The 21296-nt window shown below is 40.4% G+C and overlaps 1 protein-coding gene across 1 annotated transcript in view; it reads right to left on the reverse strand.

Annotated features, from left to right (window-relative positions):
- Nucleotides 1-1448: 1448 nt before the first annotated feature.
- Hps5 (HPS5 biogenesis of lysosomal organelles complex 2 subunit 2) overlaps nucleotides 1449-21296 on the reverse strand; it is a 37300-nt gene continuing 17452 nt past the window's right edge. The window contains exons 10-24 of the mRNA XM_027410464.2: nucleotides 21130-21218; nucleotides 19281-19459; nucleotides 18510-18668; nucleotides 17282-17468; nucleotides 16577-16700; nucleotides 14976-15125; nucleotides 14357-14428; nucleotides 13283-13863; nucleotides 10874-10994; nucleotides 9960-10115; nucleotides 8977-9096; nucleotides 7999-8112; nucleotides 5453-5559; nucleotides 3913-4183; nucleotides 1449-2511 (exon numbers count right to left, since the gene is read on the reverse strand). Coding sequence (XP_027266265.1) covers nucleotides 2451-2511; nucleotides 3913-4183; nucleotides 5453-5559; nucleotides 7999-8112; nucleotides 8977-9096; nucleotides 9960-10115; nucleotides 10874-10994; nucleotides 13283-13863; nucleotides 14357-14428; nucleotides 14976-15125; nucleotides 16577-16700; nucleotides 17282-17468; nucleotides 18510-18668; nucleotides 19281-19459; nucleotides 21130-21218 — 2491 coding nt within the window. The 3' untranslated portion in view covers nucleotides 1449-2450. The remainder of the gene's footprint in view (nucleotides 2512-3912; nucleotides 4184-5452; nucleotides 5560-7998; nucleotides 8113-8976; nucleotides 9097-9959; nucleotides 10116-10873; nucleotides 10995-13282; nucleotides 13864-14356; nucleotides 14429-14975; nucleotides 15126-16576; nucleotides 16701-17281; nucleotides 17469-18509; nucleotides 18669-19280; nucleotides 19460-21129; nucleotides 21219-21296) is intronic.

A 21296-nucleotide genomic window follows, 5' to 3' on the forward strand; every position in this document is an offset into this window, starting at 1 on the left:
CATAGAGAAACTCTGTCTTGAAAAACAAAACCAAAAACCTACAACTCTGTATCTGCATCTAGGAATGATGCCGGATGGGTGACAAGTGGAAGCAGGTTAAATTAGTTCCCAGAGTCCAGGTCAGGACAGCATCTCAGCTTCTGGAGTGACTGGAATTGTGACGTTCCCAGCACTGAGACCGAAGCTGCTTCCCTTCTGATGTGCTAAGACTGTCTGGTGGCAGAAAGGATGGCCTTCCGAAGACCCTGGACTGCCTCAGTGGTCAAGGAGGGAAGTAATGGGGTTGTGAGTTAGTAGTAAGAGGGAAAATGGGAAATGACTAATGGAAAACACCACTGATAGACAATCAGAGAGTTCAACTAAACTCATCAGAAGTGAAACTAGGGGAGGGAGGAGGCAAGGATGACAATGTTTTACATAAGGACAAGTTTCACATATGCCGGAAATTGCTAGCTTTGGTGTTACAATTCCCTGTCTCTGGTTCCATTAATCCATTTTCTAGGAGTCTGGTTACTGCTATGAGAGACAAGAATATTCCAAACCCTCCATCAGCAGCTAACACGGCTCATTTTCTTGTTCTGCATGCTAGAGTTAGTTACTATTCCTGGCCTGGTGGAACAACACTCAAGTTTGTAGGGGCCAGATCCTATGGTAAAGCTCTCCATCTTTTCATCCACAAAATCAAAACTTAAAAGAAACAAAGTACCTCCCTGAGGTCATTAGTGGGGAGCTACATCCAGGCTGAGCAGCCAGACCCACAGGATAAGCTCTTGGCGGCTCCATCACTCAGTAGTGATCAGTAGTCAGATCCAGACACAGAAATGAAAGTGAGGCAATCACGAATCAAGTCAGTCTGGAACTTTGCAGCAAATGGCAGATGTGAAAACACTGCCTCATGCTCAGATTACTCCAAAGTCAATGCCTGGCTAAAGATGATTTTCTTTTCTCTTTGCCTTGGAAGATAAATTCAGGTGATGTGAGCCAGGAATTCTTGTTGGGAAATAAAGATTATGGTAACTTGCCCTAGACAGGGAGATGCAGACATGATAGCAGCCATGACAGTTCTTGGTGTCTGCTTCCCTTGAGATGTGCTCTGGGCTGTATTTTATCCATGGTGTAGTGACTGGAGCTGAAAGTAAAGGCAGAGCTCTCTTCCATTGCCACAACACAGTATCACACTCAGCATTAGCTGACATACCCCAAACTGCCACATTTGACAAAATTCTAAGCAACTCTATGGAGCCTTGTTTCCCTGACAACCACTTCAGTCTACCAGGCCAGATCATATCCAAGGTCATGGATAAGTACGACAGAATGTATGCTTCTCTAGCTTGGTATAAATGGGGATAAAGAAAGAGGTGGCCTATCCAGTATGTCTAACACCACTCTATATTGGATTTACCCAATACATTCCTGCAAACTGCTCAGAAATAAGTTTCAGATCCATGTTCTGTTCAAACAAAGCCTTTACCATTTATTACCAATATAACAAAGTAAAGCCTCATAAAATGACAATCTAGTTATCTGGATTTAATAATACAATCATTTGTTATAATCTATAATACTTCTTGACTTTCTCTTACCATGTGTCTTAAAGATAATTTTTAAGTGTGTGTGTCTGTGTGTTTGTGATGACACATACCTTTAATCCCAATGCTCAAAAGGCAGAGGCAGGCAGATCTCTTAAGGTCAAGGCCAGCCTAGTCTACCTGGTGTAGCAAGTTCCAGGTTAGCTACAGTTACAAAGTAAGACCCTGTTTCCAAAAAAAGAAAGAAAAAGGAAAAAGTGCATGACTCTTTTGGTAACTCTTTAAAAATTACTATATTTCCAGTGATTAGTCAATGTATGTAGGTTTAGAATAGAAGATATCAAATAAATACTGGAAAAAAATACTTTAAATTGAGCTCAACTCAGAGACTGGCAATTTTATTTAAAACTCTGAATCTCCAAAGTTTATTATATATGTCAACAAAACAATGTCACTGTTATGTCATTGTTCTAGGTCCTAACTCAGTATTTCTAGATGGCCTCAGACAAGTGTGACCAGTACTGAACTCCAGTTGATAACATTATCTTTCCTCATCTAACAAAGCATCTGCTCCCAACAGATCTGCCACAGTAGGAAACAATTCCCCGATGCAGTAACAGCATCAACACCACTGTGTCCACACTGAAAACCACACGGCAGTGAGCATCCCATGTCGCTTCCAGTGAATGATGACCAACTTCTCCCAGGAGACAACTGTGGTTGGCAAACTCTGAGGTCACAGAGGCACAAGAGCCTAGTGCCAAGGTGGAGATGGGCAGCAACAGCAGCTGCAGCAGCGTGACAGGCTCTGGTCAGGCACGGTTTCAGGATCCCCTTCCCTTCTGTGGCAAAGCCCTCTGAAGGTTCTGGAGCAGGACTCCACTTGGTCAAAAATGACACCATGTCCCGACAGATCTCCCACTAGGTCTGCTGTGACCATAGGAACCGGTCACACTTCTCAAGCATGCCTTGTATCAGCGCTCTGAAATCCCACAGAAAGAAACAAGCAAATTCAGTTGTCCTAGTTCATCCTTAATAGCAAAGCAAAACTCTACAGACTTAAGAGGATTCAAAACACTGTGAACAAAGACACAGGCTGAAACCAGCAGAGTGGGCTGGGGACATGATCACTCAGGGAATTGCAATGATGTCAGGCAAAGATGAGGCCTCTGGTTCAATGCCCAGTGTTAAGAAAAAAGAAGCAATGTGGAATAGAAGATATATGAAAATCCTACGTGGTAGGAGGCATCTAGATATTTAGATATGGCAGAATTCCACAACTAAACTAGCACCTGATTCTAAAATGGGCAATGAACTTAATTATTTCTCGAAGGGTGATATCAAAGCCAGTAAGCATGAATGTTCATTCAGTATCACTAATTGTTGGAAAACTGCAAACCAATTGAGCAGGTCTAATGCAAAATTCTGAAATATTCTCAAATTCAAATGATTCTGAAACCTGAAATACTTACATTCCCAGGTATATTAGCTATGGCATCCTCAACCTATGCTGTTCTCATTCTACTTAGATGAGGCATCTGGGATGCTCTAAGTCAACAGAAAGTAGAATGATGGTTTCAGGGATATGGGAATGAGGCCTGGTTAACAGCTACAGCACATCAATTCAGAAGAAAACATACTGGAAACTGGCTGCGTAACAACATGCATTCACCAAATAACTAAATGCTCTAGACGGCAATTCTCACATGGATTCCCTTTCTTTTGCTTTTCTTTCTTTCCTTTCTTTAAAGACAGGAAGTTAATGCTATACAGTTCAGGCTGGTCTTGAACCGCTGATCCTCCTGTCTCAAACTCCCCAGAGCTGAAGTTACACATGTGTGCCATCATGCTTCCCTAGGTTTTTGTTGTTTCTACAACATCTATTTTACCACAAATAGAAGAAGAAAAAATTGGCTAAAATAAGTGTGTGTGTGTGTGTGTGTGTGTGTGTGTGTAATAAGTAACAGTTTTACTTGGTGCTTTAAACTGGATATTCAACCCAGGGCTTCATGCATAATAAGTGCTCTATCACTGAGCTACTAGCCCAGCCTCTCTTCAATTTGAGAGACAGGATTTCAGTAAATCCCTTGTATGTCTTTGAACTCATGGGTCTCCAGCCTTGGCCTCCTAAGCAGCAAGCTACAGACCCGAGCTACCAGGCCTGACCAGTATCAATACCATTCATATAGAACTGAGGAAGCATGGTGGTGGGCCCTCACACTAACCCAAAGAGTACCTTGGTCATGGTGATGAATAAATCTCCTCATGTGCTAGTGAAGGCTTGAGACTACATGATCTCTGTACTCCCATCTACCTACCGCTTAAAGTCTGTGCAAGTAACATGCTCAGGCACCACAGACAGTGTATGGCAGGCTGGCATTACCTCTGCCTTCTCTCAGCAATCCTCAGGATGTCACAGGTTCTGGTAAACTTTGCAGATAACTCAAGGGCCAGACCACATTCCTGCAGCAGTGACCAGGCCCGATCTGGGCCCATGGCCTTAGCTAACAGGAGTGCCACATTCTCCACATTGATGGGGGCAGGGCCATCACTGAGGCTCCCATTTAGTGACTCCTGAGGAGTTGGCCTTATGCTCTTGTTCTGTAGTAGATGTAGGAGAAGCTTCCATTCCTCCAAGGTCTCGGGGATCCACCCTGCACACAGAAACACAGAGCATACAGGCTCCATATAAGAAGTGTGAGAACCATAAGAACACTTAACAGCAAAATAAACACATTCAAAAACAGTCTCTTCACTTCAGCACAAACCTTCCAAACACACAGAATTAAAATCATCAAACTTCCTGAATATATATCAAAGAACAAAACAGACACAACATCTACACTCCTATAGCAATCAGGTTAGTAAAGGCCTTAAATAGATAAATAAATCACCTCTGATAAACCATGTTAAATATATGATGGAAAAAATAGGGAACTATAGAACTGCAGGTGCATTTCAGAGGATCTGAGAAAGGTTCTAATGTGCAAGTTACATCCAAGCAAAAGCTAAAGAATGAGACAGGCAGGAGGGCTCATGCACACAGCCTGCATGATATCCAAACTTGGAGCAGGGAAGGGGTCGGGGGAGAGGACTGCATTTCTGACACGGGAGACATGGAAGATGACATGACACAGTAAACAAACAGCTGAGTTCAGGGGATGTCTTAAAAGTCGACAGTGCATAATGGTAAGAGTGTGTAGTGAGGATGCGATGATAGGTCAGGCCCACAGGAACACTTATCAGTATAAATTGTATGAGTTCGGTGCAAGGGCTTTCAGGGAGGAAGCTGCATCACTCAGCTGTTTCAAGACTTAATTTACTGTTTTTTTGTTTTGTTTTGGGTTTTTGTTTTTTTGGGTTTTTTTTTTTTTGTGTGTGTGTGTATGTATATGTGTATGTGTGTAGTGAGAACATGTGTGCTGATGTCCATAGAAGCCAGAAAATGGTGTCCCTGGAACTAGGATTACAGGCAAGTATGATCCACCCAACACTGGGCAATGGGAACCAAACTCTGGTCTTCTGCAAGAACACCATGTGCTCTTCTATCTTAGCCATGTTGCAAGCCCTCTTTTTTCTTTTTTCTTTTTTTCCTTAAGACTCATTCTGTCTACTGAAACAGAAAGAGTTTTAAAGTGGGCATGAATGAGAGGCAGATGACCCATTATGAGACTATCTATCCCAAGAGTTATCTGATTTACAACAGCATATGAACACATGGAGTGTAGTGCTTTAAAACAGTAAGCAGTTGTTAAATAGAAAAGATGTCACAATATACTAAAGACTAGGCAAAGCCCCCATAATTTTAACAGCTATCTAGAATTATGTAGACAACCACTAAAATGTTCAGATTTGCTTACTGGAAATTGAAGAGAGACTTCCAAAATAACATAACCAGGAGTTACCAATCTATATTTACATACCATTGTCCCCTTCCATCAGGCTTATATCATTCAGATATACAATGTTGGTGAAGGCCTCCCTCCTCCTCTCCAGCTCCAGGCAGAGTGTAAGGTATCCAGGCCAGAACCTTACAGGAAACAAAGTTGATAAAAGGATTAAGTACAGTGAATGTCTATGAACTGCACTGTCCATATTAAACACATGTCCTTTAAAGCTTAAAGTAAGTTGTTAAGATAATCTTTTGTGTTTGTTTCTGTTGAGACAGGAGTTCACTGTGCATGCCTGGCTGTTCTGGAACTCACTCTATAGATTAGGCTGGCCTCAAACTCAGAGATCTGCCTGTCTCTCCCTCTTAAGTGCTGGTATTAAAGGCATCCACCAACACCACCTGGTTGTTAAGGCTTTTTATTTATTTCAAAAAACTTTAAAATGTGTTATGTCTATGGTTATTATGCCTACATGTATGTCTGTATATCACATGTGTAAATGTTTCCCAAGGAGTCCAAAGTGGGTACTGGATCCCCTGGAACTGGAGTTACAGACAGTTGTGAGCTGCCATGTGAGTGCTAGGAATTGAACCTGTGTCCTCTAGAAAGTTCTCTTAATCCATGAGCCATCTTCCCATTTCCAAGATTTACTTATGTATGTACACATTTACTCATTGCTTTGTTTTATTTTCAAGTTAGGGTTTTTCTGTGTAGTCCTGGGTGTCCTGGAACTCACTTTGTAGACCAGACTGGTTTCAAACTGGCAAAGATCTACCTGTCTCTGCCTTCCAAGTGCTGGGAATGAAGGTGTGCTTCACCACCACCCAGCCCAAGATTTATTTTTATATTGTGTGTATAAATGTTTCTCTACATATATGTTTGTGCATAATCTACAAGCCTGGTGTCCCCAAAGGCCAGAAGAGGGCATCAGATCCCTGGGAACAAGATGCTTAGGAATTGAACCTAGATCCTTTGTAAGAACAGCAAGTGTTCTTAATCACTGAGCCATCTCTCCAGGCCCTAAAAGTCGGTTTTGTAACTAACTTAAAGTTGGTGATCCCATGTGGCTAGTGGCTAGGGAGCAGTGCAGTAGAATATTTCCACTATCACGTAAATTTCTACTCAACAGCTTGATCTAGTGCACTTAAGAAACAAAGCTTTATGTACTTTGCAAGTAGTTTTGCTTTTCATTTTATTTTATGTATATGACTGCTTTGCTTTTGCCTGGTGCCTAGGGAGGCTAGAAGATGTCAGATCTACTGGAATTGGAGCTACAGATGGTTGTGCTGAGAATCAAACCTGGATCCTCTGGAAGCACAGCCAGCACTCTTGTCCCTGAACCATATCGCTAGCCCCTACTTTTTAGGTTTTACCATTCAATTAAAAAAGAGAATGTATCTCCAAACCTCACTCCATGTACTTTGTCCTTGGTGCGCTCCCTAGTCACCAACCCCTCATCCTGCAACAATTCACACAACCTCTTCGTGCAGTCTTTCCTTTTTCATGAATGACACTAGAAATAATCTCCAGAAAGTCTAAAAGGGGGTCAGAGATGGCTCAGCAGGTTACAACACTTGCTGCCAACCTTGACAACCCAAGTTCTATTCCTGAGATCCATATGGCAGAAGAAAATCAACTCTAAAAGGCTGTTCTCTGACATCCACACAGATGACATAGCATGCACCTGTCTCCTCCCCAAAATTAAATTAAGAATAAAACAAATTACTATTTATTATTTAAGTCCAAAAGAGTATCTCATGATCTCACCACCTGCCACCTCGCCAATCTCAACCTGATTATGAATGAATAAGTAAAAATCACATAGTTGCCATTGCATCAATTCTCTCTAAGAGAAAAGAAAGACAAAGGTCCCTCTAAAAGGTACTGCGCTTCCAGTGGAGCAGAAGCCAAAATCGCCAGTGACTAACCCTCTCATTAGCAGTGTCAGTTTTTCATCATCTTTCTGCTTCCCTCAACAGACGCACCTCACTCCACCGCCTTTAGGACTGACTCCCAATCTCCCTTCCTCCTGAGCCCTTCACCAGGAAACTAACTCTGATCTCCCCCTTCTTGAAAATCTTTTATCTATTTGAAACCCTTGTGGAATAATATGCAACAGCCTGAGAACTGGCTCTAGCAACTAGGCAGAGGGAATACAAAATACTCACGAGGGCCATTCTCTTCTTACAATACAAAAATAAAATTTCAAGTAAAGATAATGGTTAATATCACTTAATACATAGGGCTGGAGAGATGGCTCACGAGAGTAAGCTCATTGGCTGCTCTTGCAGAGGACCTGGGTTTCATAGTTAGCACCTACATGGTGGCTCAGAACTGTCTGTAACTCCAGTCCCAGGAAGTCCTGATACCCTCTTCTGGCCTCTGTGGTGCACAGACACTCATGCAGGTAAAATGGCCATACACAGAAAGTAAAAATTTTAGTATTAAAAAGGTACATTTACATGTAAGTATCAAATTGAATCCTTGCATAATAAAGTACACCAAGTAAAGAACCTTAACTAGAGGGTTCTTTCTGGATCCCAACCTCCATTCCATCACCTGTCAATGTCCTCACTTACCCATAGGACCTACAGATGTCAATCATTTTCTCTTTGGTTGTGAAGTCTGCAGGAAGTTTAATCAGAAGAAGGATCAACTGACTATAACCCCAAGAAAGCAAGTGTGAATGGGGCCTATGAAATGAAAAAGTACAGCAAATTAGATAGAAACAAACACTAGAAAGTACTTTGTAATCATCTAATAGGTAAGACTACAGTTGAAGCATATACCATTATTATAGTTTCCAAATATTTCTGTTTTGCTCTTTAAAAAATGAAAAATAGCTACTTTTTTTATAACTTGTTCATCTCAAAATGAAACAAAAAAAAAAAAAATAGAAATAGGGACCAGGGGTGTAACTCATTGCTAGAATGCCTGCCTACCATGCAGGTACTGAGTTTAATCCTAATACCAATTTAATTTGATTTAATCCTAATACCTTGATTCCATCACCTACAGCCACTGCTGTCTTCCTAGGGTTTTGCCGAGGAGTAAGTCAAATAACACAGGCATGTTACAAGAGGCAGTGTTCTCAAAAGGCTTCCCTTAGAAGAGAACACAAGACTGTTTCTGAGGCATGTACTGGTGTTCATCTTTTTTTGTTTTAGATTCAAATCCTCAGGGAACATTTACAAATTAATTGATGCATCTTTTGAATGAAATTACACAGAGTTTTTTTTCTTTAAAATGGGCTATCCAGGGTTCACTGTGGGTCTCCAAAAGAGCTGCAGGGAGGCCAGTTTAATTATTTGCAAGTAGGGAAGCTACTTGCAAACTTTTACATGGATGTTTATTTTTTTTTAAAGGAACCATGAGATTCTTACAGGGTCTGTAACCTCCAGTGTTCAGAACCACTAGGATGTACATGGATACACAATCTCATTACTCCAAGTACTTGGTTAAGTTTTTTTGCTGCTGTTCCTAAGCTGAGCCCGAACGCTAAAATGGAAAATAACAGTTCCATTTCAAAGGAATGTTCACAGAGGAGGATTGCTTACCTGGGATGTCCTTCATCATCTAGTGTACTTGTGCTTGGTGGAGCATCATGGGACACTGCCAAAAGCAGCCAGTCAAGTCTTAAAGACTCTGGTTGAAGAAGGAACTCAAGGAAGGATGGCCTGAGAACAAGGTGGGGAGAAAAACAAAGTGTGTGGATGTAAAGAAAACAATAAAGGATAAATTAAAATCTCCTCTACCACAACAGCTAGAAACGCTAGGAAGAATGTCTATCTACTAAATGAGTGACCTAGCTGAAAGGTGATAAGGAAAACGCTAGAGGAAGGTAGGGAAAGGGAATGGGGGGGAAGAGAGAGAGAGAGAGAGAGAGAGAGAGAGAGAGAGAGAGAGAGAGAGAGGAAGGAGGGGGAAGCCTGTGTGGCAAACAAAGAGAAAGGAAGAAGTTTCCAGTCTATAACTAAACAGGAATTTACTGCCATGGAAAGGACAAATGATGGCCCAGCCTAAAAGAAAAGAAACAGGAAGAGAGATCCACTCCCAAAATCTGGGCTACCACAGGCTGGGGAACAAGAATCTTGTCTGAAGCCCTGCTGAGTCAAGAATTTATTTTCTTTCTGAAGATTATTTTTATGTGTGTTGCCTGCATGTATGTGCACCTTATGTATGTATTACCCTCAGAGGTCACTTGTTACCAGTCTGTTGTAAGTTGTCATATGAATGCTGGGAATGGAACCTGGATCCCCAGCAAGAGCAGCAAGTGCTCCTAACTGCCTAGCCATCTCTCCAGTATGAAGGACTTAATTTTACACTGAAAACCTGAGACTCTCTCAGAGAGGAGGTGACATGTAATATATGTGCATTTGCAGTGTATACTGTACAGGGGAGGTGAAGTGTATGTTGAGAGGGTATAAAACGGTCCAAATCCTCATCTTCCATAGCAGATGCCTCAACCTCCTGATAGCTGGCAGTGAAAATGTGACAACTGGTGACACTATAGAAACAGAGACTACCCAGGACTTCTCACCACTGATCTTCAGGCCTTGACTTCACCAGGCTGTCCAGATAGGCCAAAAACTGAGCGGGATGATGACGGCAGAGCTGTGCAATGTCGGAAGGCAGGATGGATGGATAAAACTTGATGAACGCTCGAAGGGCAGACTCCCCAAATCTATCATACAATCTGCATTTAACAACAGCACATCAGTCTCCAACTTCAATGCCATATGATTTGGTTATACTATGAAATCATTAGAAATAAAAATAAGGGCTGGAGAGATAGCTCAGAGGTTAAGACCACTGGCTACTCTTCCAGAGGTCCTGAGTTCAATTCCCAGCAACCACATGGTGGCTCACAATCATCTGTAATGAGGTCTGGTGCCCTCTTCTGACCTGCAGGCATACATGCAGGCAGAACACTGTATACATAATATAAATAAATCAAAAAAAAAAAAGAAAGAAAGGAAGGAAGGAAGGAAGGAAGGAAGGAAGGAAGGAAGGAAGGAAGGAAGGAAGGAAGCCAGCCCGGCAGTGGTGGCATACACCTTTATTCCCAGCATTTGGGAGGCAGAGGCAGGCGGATCTCTGTGAGTTTGAGACCAGCCTGGTCTCCAGAGTGTTCCAGGACAGCCAAGGCTATCCTGGAGACAAGAAACCCTGTCTCAAAAAACAAAACAAAAGAAAAATTATTTTATTTTATTTTTGGTTTTTCAAGACAGGGTTTCTCTATGTAACAGTTCTGTCTGTCCTGGAACTCACTTGGTAGATCTGCTTGCCTCTGCATCCCAAGTGCTGGGATTAATGGCATGACCCATACCCAGCAAAAAATAAATATTCTATTACGATCCTTCACAATATACAAATGAGTCAAATTTTAGATACTAAGCCATAAAAACATTACAGATATTTAGGTTCCCAAAAACAAGAAACAGGACAACCTACCGGGTGGCAAATGCAATTAACAAAGGACTATCTGAAGGGATTGAACCATCCAGTAACTGTAGGCCTGTGGGCAGATCTCCTTCTTCTATTTCTGTGTATGCAGAATTAGAACGTGCAATTTCTGAAAAGAAAAACAAAACAGTCTTTCCCTTCACCTCTTGGCTGTAAATATTCTTGGACACATTCATTCAACAGATTTCATCACACCCTAATGTCAGCCATTAGGCCAAGGCCCCAAAATTTATTAACCATTGCAGGAAACAAAAACAAAACCTGTCAGGATATAATCTCAACTTTTCAAGACCATCAGGTAAAATCGGAAAATAAAACTCACTAGAATTTGTAGTTGTGTGTGTCTGTGTGCTGGTCTCTTCTGAGGTCAGAAGAGAGCATCAGATTCTTTGGAGCTGGAGCTGTAAGCCATCTGATATGAATATGGATGCTAGGGATCAAACTCAGGACCTCTCCAAGAGTAGCAACCACTAGTACTTAGTTTCTAAGTATCCTCTTCAGACTCAAATACTGAAATTTTCAGAGGACAAAAGAACAAATAGTGACTATATAAGACACTATTATGTCTGAAAAAGTAAGTTTATAGGGCTGTGTACCATATATGTGTGTGTGTGCATGTACCATATATATGTAGCATATATATGATATATATGTATATATAAAATCACAATCCACATCTCTATTACCAATGCCAAACTGCTCAGTTTTTACAGAACCAGTATTCCCATGTCATCTCTTAAAACTAAACCTGATGTAAAAATAAAACCAAAACAGAAAATATAGTAGACAAGCAAATATTCATCCTAAGAAGGAAGAATGGACTTTGGGGAGCAGCCAGAAATCATTTACAGCCAAACTTAGTGAATGAAGCAAGTGGCAATCTAGTAAAAAAACCTTTCCTAGTTTAAAAAAAGAAAAAAGATCAGGTGTGGTGGCACACACCTTTGATCCTAGCACTCAGGAGGCAGAGGAAGGTAGATCCATGAGTTTGAGGCCACCCTAGTCTACACAGTAAGTTCCAGGACAGCCGGTGCTCTGTTGAAAAATCCTGTCTCAAAAAAAAAAAAAAAAAAAAGAAAGAAAAAGAAAGAAAGGAAGGAAGGAAGGAAGAAAGGAAGGAAGGAGGAGGTGGGGGAGGAGGAGGAGAAGAAGAAGAAGAAAGAAAGAAGAAAAGAAAAAAGGATATGACTCTCACTTAAGGGGGAAAGGAAGAGACAATCTTTGTGCCTTTTTGAGGCTTGCTCTGAGATAGAGGGACTGTTTTTTTAATAGTGTAGGACAAAGGGCCTAGGGATAAATTATTGTTCACTGAGACACAATGTTCTGGAGCTTGGTAAAGTTGCTACATTTAGATTTTGATTTATACTTTCATTTGATTCCCTTTTTACTTATCTGTGTTTAGTAAAACCTGAGTGTGACTTGTTTACCAGTTATACAATGCTATGTGTCTTGGAATCTAATTTCACTTACTCACTTTGCTTTCAGATTTGACAACTACATTTTCACTGACATTTCAGTGTGTTAGTCTACAGATGATCCCAGGGTAGGAGTTGAGTGGGGTTGGTTGTTTGTTTGTTTTTGTTGTTGTTTTAAGATATAGTAGTTAAAACAAAATAAAGAAGCAGAAACTTAATCCCAGTGCTGTGGGCCAGTGTACCTGTCCTGCTCTATAGAAAAAGGAGTTAAGCTTGGTACTATAAGACATGTTTCTCCAAAGCTGAAGACAGTTTTCAAATGTTTTTACTTGTATTTTGTTCTTGGTACAGCTGAATGTTCAGGTTGTTTTCAAAGTTCTGATATTTTAAACAATAAAAATGAATTCATTCAAAAAAAAAAAAAACAAGGGGGTATGACTTTAATGTAACATGAGTTTCTTTTGTTTTGTTTCCCCAGTAGTTTTCAATGGTCTTAAGACACATAACCAAGAATAGTTTCAGATCCTGCCTTCCTTCAAGAAAACAAATAAGCAGCTTGTTCTGATGTGGGGAAAGAAGATCTCTCTCACTATGGCAAGAGTGCAAACAGGCACAGTCGCTATTACAATCAATGTGTAGGTTTCTCACAAAGCTGGAACTGGATCTGCCATATGACCCAGGTGCAGCACTGCTGGGTATTCACCCTCAAGATCCCAGGTCAACACACCAGAGATGCCAGCTTATCCATGCTGTGGCTACAGTGTTCACAAAAGCTAAGAAAACAAACAAGCCTGTATGTCTATCAGCAAATGAATGGATTAAAAAAATAGGGTGCATATAAAGATGGTTTTTTATGTGGTCCTAAATGAAAAAGAAATCATGACGTCTGTGGAAAAACAGATGCAACTGGAAATCATGTTAAACAAAATAACCCAGACTCAGAAAAACACCTCTACATTTGGTAATGGCACCTGATAATTACCTTTCAGTCCTTCAACAAAAGTGTCCCAAACACAAGGGTTGTTGGTGTAACTTAGTTTGATACTGTCCCTTGCTCTTTTCAAGTCCAGGAGAAAAAAATACTTCTTTAGGAAACGACAAGCCAGGATCTCAGGAGAGAGCTGCTGTAAAGTACGGTCCACATGTCCACCACCTATGCTTTCCACTACGGAAGTCAATACATTCAGTTCCAAGCACAACGTTGTCAATTCCATCAGATCTTTCTGAAGACTGTTGGCTATAGTGAATGGAGAATATACTCGAAAAAAATCACCCAAGGGTTCACTAAGGCTGCTTACAGATTCACAGGCTATATGACCACCAGTTTCTTCAGTGCCTGAAGAATTCCTTTTTTCTTCTTCACTATCTTCATCTAACACTCCCTCTTCTGACTCACTAAGGAGGTGCACATCCAGGTTCAATTTCACAGGTAGACTGCTGGTACTGGAAATGCCAGTGAAGTCCTTCAAGGCAAATGTTTTTTCTAACTGTGAAAGCCACTCACGTAAAACTGTTCTTAGTGACTTGGGTTCAAATAAAACCAGAGGGTCCAGTAACTTGGTCCTATACAAAATAGATGAATGTAAAATTGTCTCATTTGTTTTTAAAAAAAAATAGATTATTTCAGTTTAAACAAACCTAACTGATAAAGCATACTCATCTGGATTAAACTCATCTGGAATAAATGTAGCTTTTTTTTTTTTTTTTAAGATTTATTATATATACAGTGTTCTGCCAGCATGTATGCCTGCATGCCAGAAGAGGGCACCAAATCTCATTACAGATGGTTGTGAGCCACCATGTGGTTGCTGGGAATTTAACTCAGGACCTCTGGAAGAGCAGTTGGTGCTCTTAACCTCTGAGCCATCTCTCCAGCCCCCAATAAATGTAGCTTTAAATGACAATTATCCCAACAAGACAGACAACACTGACTCTGAAGTATATTACTGATCATTGAACATCCACTGCAAATGAGGCTAACCCTGGCCTAATAGTCAGGACCACTACTGATTCTGTCCAAAGACCACCCCACTCACTATAAACCTTCCCCACTCACATTGCTTCTGCTGTCACTGCTGTGAGTTCTTGAAGCCTGTCTTCTTCAAGAAGTTGGCTAATTTCTTTCTCCCTAGAAAAGAAAAAGAAGTAATCCTATTCACAAGCATTAGGGATAACCAAACTTTCTTAGACCAAGACTTCTACTGCTTACTAAATGTCAAGTGTGCCACATGTTACACTGCCCATTATCTTCATCAAATATTCCATTTTTATTCATTAGCAATGGGACATCCTGGAGCTGACAGGCAAGACAGCATTAATGACTTAAAGTTACAAGCTAGTCAGAAGACCTAGGACAGGACCTGGATTTCAGTCATCTCCTCTTAATATAACACTCCTCCAACATTCCAGGAAAGAAACAAGATGTCAGAGAGGGAGAAAGGTAGATGAGGTAAGAAAGTGAAACCCTGCACCCAACAGAATTAATTCTCTGTAAACTGTGAATTTGCAGTTTCTGAGCTATGCTACAATCTTCAGTGAGCAGTGTCATTCATATATATATATATATATATATATATATATATATATATATATGGTCTCCCACAACACAGTCTAAACTTCTGCCCTGGAAGTTCCCCTAGCATTCCAGACTCAGACTTACTCAGACTCAGACTTACTCAGAGTCTTCCTCCAGAGGCCGGGTATCTGCAATCACTTCCTCTTCATGTACTTGGTCAGCATCCTTGGATTCTAATGTCTCCTTCAGCTCCGGGCTTGCGTGAAGGGTGCCAATTTTCTCAGTAGTTTTACGCACAAAGCTAGAAACACTGAAAGTCAAATACCAAAAACCTAACATGAAAATATATCAACACTGTCAAGACTGAAAAATATGGTTCCTGACATTTCTATGTTTCCATTAGTACTACAAAACCAGCTTGAGACAGACTGCTCATAACAATTTCTCTAATCAACCACAATTCACATGAGGCACATAGAAACTTAGAATAAAGTGATTTTTCATTGTGTTTATAAAACTGTCCTGAGGCCAGTGAGTCAACGCTAAAGGGAAGGGCTCTAATCCAGTTATCTCTTCAATGTAATGTCTCCTTCTGCTCAAGTAAGTTAAGCATGTGATCATCAGCCACTTCCTGAATAACAAGGAACAGACCCTTCTACAAGAAGAACGTGTACCCAGCAAGACTGGAGCAAGTAGCTAGGCAGAAGATACATCTTCTCTCTCATTCTCAGTGCTAAGATTGGTTCATACACAAACTAGAAAGAATTCTCAAAAATCTCCAATGTGGGGCTGGAGACATGGCTCAGCATTAAAAGTACTGGCTGCTCTTCCAGAGGACCTGCATTCAATTCCTAGCACCCACATGGTGGCTCACAGCCATCTATAATAGGATCTGATATCTGATGCCCTCTTCTGGCATGCAGGTATATACATGGAGCACTCATATATAAAGTATTAAAATATAAATAATTTTTTTTAATCTCCAATTCTCCCACATGTGGTGGTATGTACTCAGGAGGCAGAGGCAGATGAATCTCAGTGAGTTTGAGACAAGCCTAATCTACATATGGAGTTCCATGCAAGTTAGAGCTTGAGGACATGTCTCAAGAAGGGGTAAAAAAAAGTCCTCCAAATTAACCTATTAAGTGACAAAGGATCAAGAAATGACTAGTAGGCCAGCAAGATACCTTAGTGGGTATAGGTGCTTTCTACTCTTTTAGAGAACCTGTATACACATGTATACACAAATTCATACAACTTTACATACATCAATACAAATAGATAAATTTTCACATACACACACACACACACACACACAAAAAAAAAAAAAAAAAAAAAAAAAAGCCAGAGAGAGGCTGAGCAGGTAAAGGTACCTGCCACGAAGCCTGACAAGATGAGTTAGATCCCTAGAATCCACACAGGAGAAGGAAAGAACTGATGAGACAAATTTGTTCTCTACTGTCACATGGACACACTATGACATACACCAGGGATGAGGCGAAAATATTTAATTTTGCTATGTCTAGGGTGTGAGAAAGGGCTCATCTACAACTTAAATACTCAGCAACCCAAATGAAGAGGAACACTCTGCCCGCCCCACCCCCCCACCGCAAGATTAAAAGTAGAAATTAGCAGGTTATTAGAGAAAATAACTTGAGACCTTCTTTTGAATATTTAAAATGTCTTTTCTTTCTCAGTATGTCATGTAACAACTGAAGCAAAATGAGAAATGGAATTAAATGACACGACTGGGTCATTTACCTTTCTTTAACAGCCTGAAGGGACACCAGAGGAGATGGAGAACGAAATGGCAGTGGAATGCTGAAGGGCAGAAAAGCTTCATTCTTATCTGTCTCAGACATCACTAGACCATGGGGGACATTGTCTAATAAACAGAATCAAGAAAAAACAAACATCTAATCACATGGAATTTTTTTACAAATCTAAACAAACTCAGAAATGAATAAACCAAAGGAAATGAAGGATTCAATAACAAAATCGTAACTGACCCAGATACAAATGAGCACAGAACACGGGTTTATGGGATGCATGGATGGTCCACATGAAACACTGAGCCAAGTACCTTTTATCCAACTACTAAGCCTGTATCCCCAAAAGCCACAAAGGTAGTTTACAGTTTCTACTAATCTCTTCTCAACAGTTCAGTCACAGGAATGCTGGAACATTGAAAAGGGAAGGCAATGGCTCCCCAAACTGGAGCTATCTTTCATTCCTAGTGGAAAATAATGTGGTTAGTGAGGGCAAAAAAATCTTTATTATTTTGGCTAATGATGAGTCTTAACCTGTCCAGCAGTTTGATGCATGACCCAAATTAGGCACTTTACAAATGTTAGTCCAAACAAGAAATTACAAACAACCTACACATCACTGTCTTTTAGTGATCAGCAGATCTTCACAGAAAGCAACTGTTCCTCATCAGTGACCAACAAGAAACACACTCATTACCTTCATTTCTGTTTGCAGCACAGACCTGCTCTGACTGCTCTTCTTCCTGGGGTGAGGCAAACTCTTTAAGTCTTTCATCTTCTGAGAAGGTCTGACTGTGAAGGGAGCAAGAATCTTCATCGGACTGACTGCCTCTTCTACTACTGATGATCCGATATATACCAGAGTCCAAGATGCTAAAACTTTCCTGAAAATGAAAAGAATTCCCTTCAAAATCAAGGTTGTCCTGTGTAACATAACACATCTTTTTCAGAATAATACTAACACTAGAGTCGAAGGCCAAAAACAACAACTACAGCTCATCAGCACACAGAAGTCAAGAGTGTGGGCACCTAGCATGGGGTATTACCCACCATATCTTCAGCTTGTCTTTGGAAAACAGCCAGTGAGAAAGGGAGTTGAAATGAGACAGTCCTGAGCAGCACTGAGACCTCAGGTGACATGAAACATCTGAAATCTCAGGTTAAAAACCACCTCACCTAGACAGGAAACTATGTGAAGAACATCTGGGAACAGCAGGTAGTAAACAGTGACATAAACAAATGCAGCCTCAAACATACTTGACTTTCCTTAACTGCTCATCATGGAAAAAACCTCCCCTGCTCCATTTTGGATTCTAAATGTGTCCATATACTGATGCCCAATCTATGTTGCAACTGGGAGGTGATAAAGCTTCAGAGGTGGGGCTCAGTGAAAAGTTAGGTTACTGGAGGTATGCTCTTGTATGGGATACTGGGACCCATCCCTTCCTTGTTTTACTCCTGGCTTCCTGGATGTCATTAGGTGAGCAGATTTCTTCTACCATGTTCTCCTTACCAAAGGTCTAATAGACAATACCAAACTACACACAAAAATAAGCTTTCCCTTCTTACAAATTGTTCAGCTCATGTAGTCTGACAAAGTAACATAAAAAGCTGACCTCTCCATGCCACTATACTGAAAAAAGTACTACGTGGAAAGCAAGATGGATCCTTGGACTTACTTATTTCCCTGCAAGATCCAAAAACTCTTACAGGAGTTACTGGTCTGGCAAAATGACTTAATGGGTAAGGCACCTGATGCCATGTATGATGACCTGAGTCCAATCCTATGACTCACATGGAGGAAGGAAAGAAATGATTCCTGAAAGCTGTCCTCTGACCTCCATTTGTGTTTGCTAGCATGCGTATGTCCCCTCCCCAACAACACACACATACTAAACAATTAAGTTAAAAAGAAAAGCACTTACATGTGATGAAATGGAGCTTCTTCTACTACTGCAAGCTGAATCCAAAGGCTCAAATTTGAAGATCAATTCATCCAGTTGAGAAATTAGTTCACTGTAGGTTGTAAGGTCCAGCTGAGATTTCAAATGCTCTAATTTATCTGTGGTCAATGTTTTTCTTGTCTAATAAAAGGATAAGAAAACCCCAACAAGAACAGCTTACTATTTGTAACTGTATCCATATCCAAACAGCCAAAGTGCTAAAGGTGTCCACACAAGAATAAGCCTTCACGGTGTTTTAAGGTTTAGTTAGCTGGCTAGACTTAACCAAAACATATTATATATCAAAAGTTATTATATATCATATTATATATCAAAAGAGATATCATATGCACAATCATCCTCCTTAAATCAACCTCTGAAATTAAAACACATTTGTAAGCTAATCTTTGTTTGTTTGCTTGTTTTCAAGACAGGGTTTAGAGACCCTGTGTAGCCCTTACTATCTTTGAACTCACTTTGTTGACCAGGCTGGCCTCGAACTCACATAGATCCACCTGCTTCTGTCTCCTGTGCAACTACACCCAGATTGGGTATCTTCTTAAAACCAAAAATTACACCAGCTTTATTGCCTTCACCCACCCCCAGATACAACTGCCATGCTTTGGAAATTTAACTCTACATGCATAAGTCATACAGAAAAGTTAATAAAGATAAGCAACTTTATAACAATCCTGAAAGCTAGGATGGTTTGACCAACCCATAAATAACATTCACAGGTAAATTCTAACTCACTCTGCTGGTAATGATAGAATTTTGGAAGAGACAGCATGTGCGAGCAGCCAAGTCCCACAGGCCTCTTCTTAACAGGCGTTCCACACAGCGCTCCACAGACAACAGGGAAAGATGTGAGATTTTCCCATTAAAGTGTAAACAGAACAACTCATTCTTGAAGACAGCTACATCCTGAATATCTATTTAAAAAAAGAAAAGAAAAGAAAAGAAAAGAAAAGAAAAGAAAAGAAAAGAAAAAATACAAGGGTGAATAGACAAGACATTAATCAAACACCTCTTGCTCTTATTGTAAGGCCTGGGCTGGGGAAGCAGCTTAGTAATACGGTTCTTACCCTAAAACATACAAGTCCCCACTCCTGATCCCCAGAAGTGGAAGGGAAATACTCCCATTTTTACTCGGGTTACCATATTTATAAAATCTTAAACAAGATTTAGCTTGCCAGGCAGTGGTGGCGCACGCCTTTAGTCTCAGCACTTGGGAGGCAGAGGCAGGAGGATTTCTGTGAGCTCGAGGCCAGCCTGGTCTACAGAGTGAGTTCCAGGACAGCCAAGGCTACACAGAGAAACCCTGTCTTACAGAAAAAGATTTGGCTCAGTGGAATTTCATTTCTTTTTATATTTGTACTTTAATGAAAAAAATCATATTTAGACACTTTTCTAAGATTAGAAAAGAAAGAAACACAGCTTTCTAATCTAAAATTCTTAACATGAATAGATTTTAACAAGTATATAAATGAATGAATCACACATGAGGAGATACCTGTTATAGAATATTATTTTAAGGCATGTTACATTTGTTTATGCTATGGAACATTTGTTGAATGATGCAAAGATGTGTTACATTCCTTTACATTGCATTTGTTTAATTCTGTGAAGCTGTGATTCTTTGCCTGTCTAAAATACCTAATGGTCTAATAGAGCTGAACAGCCAATAGCGAAGCAGGAGAAAGAATAGGCAGGGCTGGCAGGCAGAGAGAATAAATAGAAGAAGAAATCTAGGAGGAGAAGAGAAAAGAGCAAGAGAACATTGGGAGGAAGATGCTAGGGTCTAGCCACACAGCCAGCCACAGAGTAAGAAGAAAGAAAAGATAGAAATAGAGAAAGGAAAAAGTCCAGAGGCAAAAGATAAACCAGGTAATTTAAGTTAAGAAAAGCTGACTAGAAACAAGCCAAACTAAGGTCAGCATTTATAGTTAATAATAAGTCTGTGTGTTTTTATTTGGGAGCTGGGTGTCGGGCCCCCCAAAAAGCGGAAAGAGCAAACAGTAAAAAGAGTAAATCAACCAACTACAGGTATCTGTCTTGGCTGAACACTTTGAAAGAAGTTAACATACTAGCTTGCAAGGGACATCCTCAACCGGGGGAAAAAAAACACCTATAAGAAAAAAACACCGCCTGGGTGGTGATGGTGCATGCCTTTAGTCCCAGCACTCGGGAGGCAGAATCAGGCGGATCTCTGTGAGTTCAAGGCCAGCCTGGTCTACTAAGCTACACAGAGAAACCCTGTCTTGAAAACTAAAAAAGAAAGAAAGAGAGGGAAGGAGGAAGGGAGGGAGGGAGGGAGGGAGGGAGAAAAGGAAATCAATGTGGATCAATAATGACTCCCTTCCTCTCTCTGGAGAAAAGACCACAAAAGTCAAAGCCAAAGCACTCTTAGCAGCAATGCTAAACTTTCCCATATTTCTGATTTTAACCACAAGTACAGGGAGGGACTGATTTTCTGTCGGTCACATACAGTGACTATTCTCTGCATTTTCAACTTCTCACATTATAAATTAATCATAATACAATTAATTTTCATACACAACTAAGAGACTAAAAGTTACCTAAGAAAGAAAAATATAATTACCCTTGACTTCACTCCAAAGAAGAACCTGAACATTCTGAGGGATGAAAATATAAATTCCTTTTTCTGTCCAAGTCAGCACACAGTGTTCACTAGACAATAAAATAAAAGAGGTCAAAAACTAGTAAACAAACAAACAAAAAAACCTCATGCTTACTAGAGCATAGAAC

Source organism: Cricetulus griseus, chromosome 3, assembly GCF_003668045.3.
Source record: "Cricetulus griseus strain 17A/GY chromosome 3, alternate assembly CriGri-PICRH-1.0, whole genome shotgun sequence".
Taxonomy (NCBI): domain Eukaryota; kingdom Metazoa; phylum Chordata; class Mammalia; order Rodentia; family Cricetidae; genus Cricetulus; species Cricetulus griseus.